Genomic DNA, 7500 nt, shown 5'->3' with positions numbered 1-7500 from the left:
ACACACAGACACAGATACATATGCATGAAACCTGTGTACCTCCCTTACACACATATGCACATGTATATAGGCATGTAGATGTATACACACACAAAAAAAAAGCAAGAGTTTGTATGTACAAAATTATATATCATTTAGGTTAATGCCACCTAACTCATTTGAATATTCATTTAAGGTGTGAAATAATAATTCTTGTCCTCATTAGATTTTCTGTAGGATGATTATTATGTTAATGTGTGTGTATATTTAGAGGGAAAGCGAGAGAGAGAGAGAGAGAGAGAGAGAGAGAGAGAATTGTGTAAACCCATGAAAAACAAAATTAACTCACAATATGAAATACCATGCCAAATGTATGAAGAAATTAATCACTTTTTAAATAAAAAAATAATTATATGTTATGAGAACTTTAAAATTGTTGTAGCAGTTTTTGAGAAGGAAAAAGGCCCAGGTCATTTGTCAGCTGTCCCACACTGATGAATTTCATCTTGAATTCCTGTTGATTGAGGTCCATAGAGAGAGATAGAGTGTAAACATGGTGTAGCTCTGTTTGGGTAAAAAAAAAAGGTTTGGGTATGGGATTTAAGGGTTCAGGTATGATAGGCAAAAGTAAGAGAAGTGCATTGGTCATAATCCTGATCAAGAAGATCTGCAAGCAAAGACATTCCAGTCGTGACCATCCAGTCTTTTCTCAAATACAAGAGGTGTAGGCATGGCTCTGTGGTTGAGAAGTTTGCTTCCCAACCACATGGTTTCAGGTTCAGTCCCACTGAGTGGCACCTTGGGCAAGCATCTTCTACTATAACCCCAGGTTGACTAAAACCTTGTGAATGGATTTAGTAGATGGAGATTGAAAGAAGCCCCTGTTTTTTGCAATCTCCCTCCATTTTTTTCCTCTGATCCTTTTCTGTTAAAGAGCTTAAGTTCAAAACATCAAAAATTTTTCCATTTTCCCAAGCATCAAACTAATACACTTGCTTGTTGTTCCTTCACCTGTTTCTGTCTTTTGCTTTCAGTACATTTGAACAGTATATATATATCATCATCATCAGATATATAAGTGTGTGTGTGTATGCATGTATGCGAGTATGAGTGCAACTGTTTTGTCTCCTTGTCTTGACATTGTGTATAAGTGTCACTGTCATGTATGCAGTGTCATTCAATTCCAGTATTCTGCAAAAATATGCCTGACTGGAGAAATATTACCTTGCTTGGAAACACATGTGGGTTGGCAACAGGAAGGGCACCCGGCTGTAAAAAATCTGCCTCAATAAACTCCATTCGACTTAAGCAAGCATGGAAAAGTAGACACTAAGATGATGATGATGATGATGATGATGAAGATAATATTAAATGTAGCTTTCCTTTCGTAAGAGACAGCATAGGGTTGAGAGGACCCCTGAGAATATGACAACCTTTCTTGTCATTGTACCACAATAAAAAGCACTCAGTGCCCCTTGTAAAGTGGTTGATTAGGAAGGATATCTAGCAGTAGAAACCATGCTAAAATTTAAATGTTCTAGTAAGAATATGGTCTTCCAACCTGTCTGGGAATGGGGTTAGTACTACCAAAAACAAAACAAATTCAAATCATGCTAACCACTCTAACCCATGTCAACAAGGAAAGTTGACATAAAATTACGACGACGACCACAACTATGACGACAACAGTGATGATGACAATGATGATGATAGGAGTGTGGAGATTTGAAGGAGATTCGGCTGCTATTTCTTGCAGGTCAATCAACAGTATAGAGGCTTCCTTGCCAGCTGAAGAACTCCAAACTAGAATACACTTGTACCTTATAGAGATTCAGCAGCTGTTTAGGAGCTGAAGAAAGCCATGAGATGCAATTTTTACAATATTATAGATGTATGGCTACCATGAAAAGTAAACACACATCTACAATAAAACTACAGTTACACTATAGGAGTCTACTACAACTTGTACATCTACAGAAGAATGTAACCTATGCTATTACTGTATCAATAGGAAAGTATGAACTATACTGTTGTTACACTATAAAGCACTACATGCTATATCACTAACTACAGCATAGGATAATACAGCTTTTACTACTGTTACACTACAGGATACTGTGACCTATACTACTGTAACACTATAGTGTAGGACTTCAACCAACACTGCTTTTATACTACAGATTACAATCTACTCTTCTATTAATCTATAGGAGATTATGATCTGCATTATTGTTACAATGTAAGACATGATTTGTGCTACCATAGGTTAATTCAACCTACATTTACATACTACACTACTATAAATCTATAGAAGACTACAATTTATACTACTATAATCATCTGCTGCCTTGTATACCACTACTACAGAAGACTAAATCATCTGTTACAAAGTCTATAGAAATGTTCTGTCAAGAATGCTTGATCTATCTATCTATCTATCTATCTATCTATCTATCTTATCTATCTATCTCATCTATCTATCTTATCTATCTATCTCATCTATCTATCTTATCTATCTATCTCATCTATCTATCTTATCTATCTATCTCATCTATCTATCTTATCTATCTATCTATCTATCTATCTATCTATCATCTGTTCTGTAGGTCTTGCTATTAACCGATCATTATACCTGTCTACCTACCGTAAGCCAAGGTGGTAGCTGCATACCATAATGCGCTACTTTTGCAGGAACTGATCTGCTTTTTAGAGTTTCGTTTAGATAAACTAGAGAGACATTCTCTTCCGAATGTGTGGAGGAATAAATTCCAAGTGTGCTTCTGAAGAATACAGCGCAAATTGGAAAGAGGGAATGGGTAGAGACACAGAAAGACAAATCACCAACGAAATGATGTTACTTTACACTAGTAATAATGGCAGAGAGAGAGAGAGAGAGAGAGAGAGAGAGAGAGAACAAGGTATATATTTCACTACGTGCATATGTGTAAATACGTGTATATATGTACACGTGTGTGTGTGTATGCGTAAATTCCTAGACAAAAAAAGCTCATTTATTCACTTCAAGGTTCTGTTGAAACACATGCATAAATCTACTCCAAGGTGGGTAAATTGAGAAGAATCGTGGAGAATGAAAGAATGGTTAATGAAGAAAGAAGGAGGGGCGGGTACATACGAGTGAGAGAGGGGAAAAGAGGGAGAGAGAAAAAGAGATAAGGGTGATGGTGGGAGACATCATTTTCATAATTTTTTAATTGTATCTCCTGCTGGATGCTAATATATCTAGACCCCGTGCCTCTATTGACGTCACGTAGCGGCCCCGCAACAGTGTGATTTTCACTTCGCTACCAACTCAGTTCGATCAACTGCGGCAGCAGCAGTAGCAGCAACATCATCATCAGCAGCAGCAGCAGCTACAGCAATCGACTGGAATTCGGTGGCTGTGGCTTCTTTTTTCTCTCTACACTACCCCTTTCTCTTCGTTTTGTTGTTTACTATTACACATACATGTATGTATATGTGAGTGTGTGCGCGAGCGCATTTGTATGTGAAAGAGAGCGAGAGAGGAATAGAGAGTTAGAGAGCGTAGTCTTCTTTCGCTTTCATCTCTTCTATCCTATAACCGTTCCCCATCCAATTTTTCCCCATCTGTCTTTTTTCTCTCCTTAATATATCTATACATGAATCGTGTCTGTCGGTTTATCTGTGCCTTTCCTTCTAACATCAGATCAGCAAGAGTTAAGAACGTTTTATCCTTTCAGCGTGCCTAACGATATTTCCTCAACTTTTTCTTGGTTTAGGAAAGAGAGATGAGGGAAACAGAGATATATGGGTTGACGGAGAGGGTTATACAGAGAAAATAAAACCATGATAGAAATATAGATGAATATCGAGCAGGAAGAGATAAGGAAGTATAGAAGAGGAAGAATAAAAGAGAAAGGAGATCTGTAGAATAAGAAAAAGAGCGACAAAGTGTCAGAGAAGGAGATACATAGAAATGAGAGGGAAAACTGAAGAAAGTGAAGTATATACAGATAGATAAAAGAGAGAGAAAGAAAAGAGGGAATAGGAAATAAGAATTAAAAAGAGGAAGTGAGAGAAGTCACGGAAGATAGAGAAAGGGAAAGCAAAGAAATACAAGGGGGAAATGTTGAGAGAACGTGTGATGATAGAGAAGATGAGAGAAAGAGTGAGAAAGAAAAAGCTTGCGTGTATGTATAATGTATATAAATGAAAAGAAAGAAAATCACACATCTGTGAGAGGAGAGAAACACGTAAGGTATAAACACACATGTAAAAGGTGTGTGTGCGTGTGTCTGTCGGGAGATGTAGCGTATGTGTGTATGAAATGTGTATATAGTGGGGGTGAATGTAGATAGAGTAAATGCGCGCGCGCACACACACACATTCGTACATACATTCATATATATATATATATATATATATATATATATATATAGATGTGTAGGTTGGTGGGTGTTTGGCTGTGAGTGTGAGTGAGGGAGGAGAAAGAATGGTTATGTTTTAGAGAGGCGGGGGAGGACTTACAGTATGTATGCTTGGGTATGAAAATGGGAGACAGAATAATAGTGTCATTATATAAGTGTTTGTATGTATGTATGTATGTATAAGAGAGAGAGAGAGAGACAGAGATTGAGGGAGAGTTACGGCACACGTCACATTCGGGTGAGACGATACATAATAATAATAATAATAATAATAATAATAAACTAACAGGAAAACAGTAGATACACACACACATAGAGATAATAGATATATTTGGCAGATGTAACAGAGTGACTCAAGTGTCGAATGTTTCGTGTATTAGCATTCATCAAACTGTTAGACAAGGGTAAGACACGAAACTTTCGGCCCTTGAGTCACTATTTCTTCTGCCGAATAAATATATATATATATATATACTCAGTTCTATTTTTCCTGTTTGCATCGCTAAACCTCTCTCTCTCTATATATATATATATATATATATATATATAAATAAAATTATATTACACATATACACACACATACATATATAATTATTATTATATTATATATTATTATTATTATTATTATATTATATATATAGACAGATAGACAAGGAGAAATATATAATATAAAATAATATAATATAATATAATATAGCATAATGTAATATAGTGTAATATATATATAGATATAATGCAACAGAGGAGCGCGAACGACAGTGATAAAACGACATGGATAGTAAGAAAATAGAAGAGAAGAGAATGGAGAAAGAAGACGTGTGAAAGAAACAAGTAAATCGAAAGAGAAAGTGTCGGAGTAAAAGCAAGTGGAGTAGACAAGGGGTGGGGAGTTAAGTTAGGGCCAAGTTTGAGTGGAGCTTGACAGTTAGAGATATAGCGAGCGAGAAAGAGAGAGAAAGATAGTGTAAGGAGGAAAAGAGGGTGAAAGTGAGAGCAGCATACAGGACAGAGTAGGAGATTGTTCGGAAAACTGAGGTTGAGAGAGAGAGTTCGGAAAGCCGTTAGAAAGAAGTAGAGAGATATATATAGTCCAAGAAGGAGTGGCAGAGAGAGACAGAAAATCAGCTAGCGTTGTGAATTCTACGCTAACGGCAGGGTGACCCATCTTCCTCTGTCAACCGCAGATTTTTTTTCCTGTAACCTTCCGGATTGTGTTTGAGACAGAACTGTTTCGTGTGGTCCGTAAGCTGGGTGCCATAGCTGAGAGAGAGAGAGAGAGAGCGAAAGAGTGAGGGAGAGACAGAATAAGTGTTGTTTGAGTGAAGAGGAAGAGAGAGATAGAGAAAGAGAGGGGGAGATCGGTGGCCTCGATGTGAAGAGAACCCTAGATGATTGGATGTATTGGAAAATCTCGCTGAGCCATTAGCTAGCAGCACAGCCTGGCCCGACATCGCTATCGACCCCTTTTTTTTCTACTGTCTCCCCGACTCTCTTAAATAGGAGCTGTTATTTTTTTCACATGCAGGACTAAATCACACGGAAACATACCACATAGGTTCTGCAAATGTAATATATATATATACATATATATATAGGATAGAAAAAAAAGAAAGAAGTCTGTAAAAACCATAACCAAAACAAAAACAAAAACAAAAAAAAGCAGAAAGAAAATTGTGTTTAAACCGTAAATTGAAGGTGTCGCTATATTGTCGGTTTGTTCTCCCTCGTTTCTGATTGTTCAGGATTGTATTCTTAAGCAGCTTGCAAATCGTTTGGATTTACGGACAGATCTGGCAAGCCAAAATGGGTTGTACTATGAGTGCCGAAGAGAGACTTGCTCTGGAGAGGAGTAAAGCTATCGAGAAAAACTTGAAAGAAGATGGTATACAAGCCGCTAAGGATATAAAATTGCTGCTTTTGGGTAAGTGTTTCTGCTTGATTGTATCACCGAATCGTGTGTGTATGGTCCAGAATGTATAGTCCAGTGAGGAGGAAGCACTAGCACAAAGACTGTGCTGCTGTTTGTTGAGTGATTCTTCCACCAAAGTCAGCCATATTTGATCACTTTCACAGTTCTCTCAGCTTCACAGACATTTCAACCTGCACACTTCTTGCTTTACCATCTTCATCTCATCATTAAATCTCTTAGCACAGCTACTTTACGTTTTTACTCCAACACCTTCATCCCTTCGTCATTTCTACAACCTTTACAAACTGTTTAATCATTAATATTATTTAATATTATTATCATTATAATTATCATCATTAATATTTCCTACAAGAATAATATTATTAACATGGTCTCTGTCTTCTCTATACAGGAGCCGGAGAATCAGGGAAAAGCACAATAGTTAAACAAATGAAGTAAGATCACATTTTATTATTATTATTATATTATCATCCTCATTATTTCTTGTTATCTAACTATTCATTAAAGTTCTATGGTGTGCTGGCATTACATTAATTATGTACCGGAGCTTTGATCTAGTTGACCCTGTTGTCGGAATCATCATTCCTCACCAGATGTTTGCCATAACGGCAACATCCCTGACAATCCTCTTTACATTCTACAGCCTTTCCTTCTATACACAGTTCCGGTTATACATACATATATATGTGTGTGTATATATATATATATATATATCATTCTCAATCTTTCATAGTTCTTCAATCTTTGTATGACTGAAGATTACACGCGCATATCAGCATTCAAACACACACATACACACACACATTTCTATGTGTGTGTGTGTGTTTGTGTAGTATGTATAAATCGTTGTTGTCAGTTAATACCATTTCTCTTTTAGTCTTGCTTCCGGGATTTAGCTCCGTTAATCTTCGGTGATAGCCATCAGTGTTGTGTGTGTGTGTGTGTGTGTGAGAGAGAGAGAGAGAGAGGGTGAGCTGGAGGAGATGATTAGAAAGTGTAGGAGGAAGAGGGAAGGGTGGAGTGCGCGGCAGCACTTCTCTTACCACTGACACTGGATTAGTAGCAGTTCCACTGCGTGTGTGTGAATAATGTATGTATATATACACATACAATATATATATATATATATATATATATTGTATGTGTATATGTGTTAGTGTATCTGTAGATGTGTAGATGTATGTG

The 7500-nt window shown here is 36.9% G+C and overlaps 1 protein-coding gene across 2 annotated transcripts in view; it reads left to right on the top strand.

The window, feature by feature from the left end:
• Positions 1 to 5751: 5751 nt before the first annotated feature.
• The window catches only part of LOC106882189 (guanine nucleotide-binding protein G(o) subunit alpha), a 125678-nt gene continuing 123929 nt past the window's right edge, over positions 5752 to 7500 (top strand). For both annotated transcript variants that reach the window (XM_014932788.3, XM_014932780.3), the window contains exons 1-2: positions 5752 to 6306; positions 6707 to 6749. In XM_014932788.3, coding sequence (XP_014788274.1) covers positions 6189 to 6306; positions 6707 to 6749 — 161 coding nt within the window. In that variant the 5' untranslated portion in view covers positions 5752 to 6188. The remainder of the gene's footprint in view (positions 6307 to 6706; positions 6750 to 7500) is intronic.

This window comes from Octopus bimaculoides, chromosome 1, assembly GCF_046866305.1.
Source record: "Octopus bimaculoides isolate indiv1 chromosome 1, ASM4686630v1, whole genome shotgun sequence".
NCBI lineage: Eukaryota > Metazoa > Mollusca > Cephalopoda > Octopoda > Octopodidae > Octopus > Octopus bimaculoides.
Note: the sequence above shows the minus strand (reverse complement) of the source record. Positions and strands in the feature narration are given on the sequence as shown.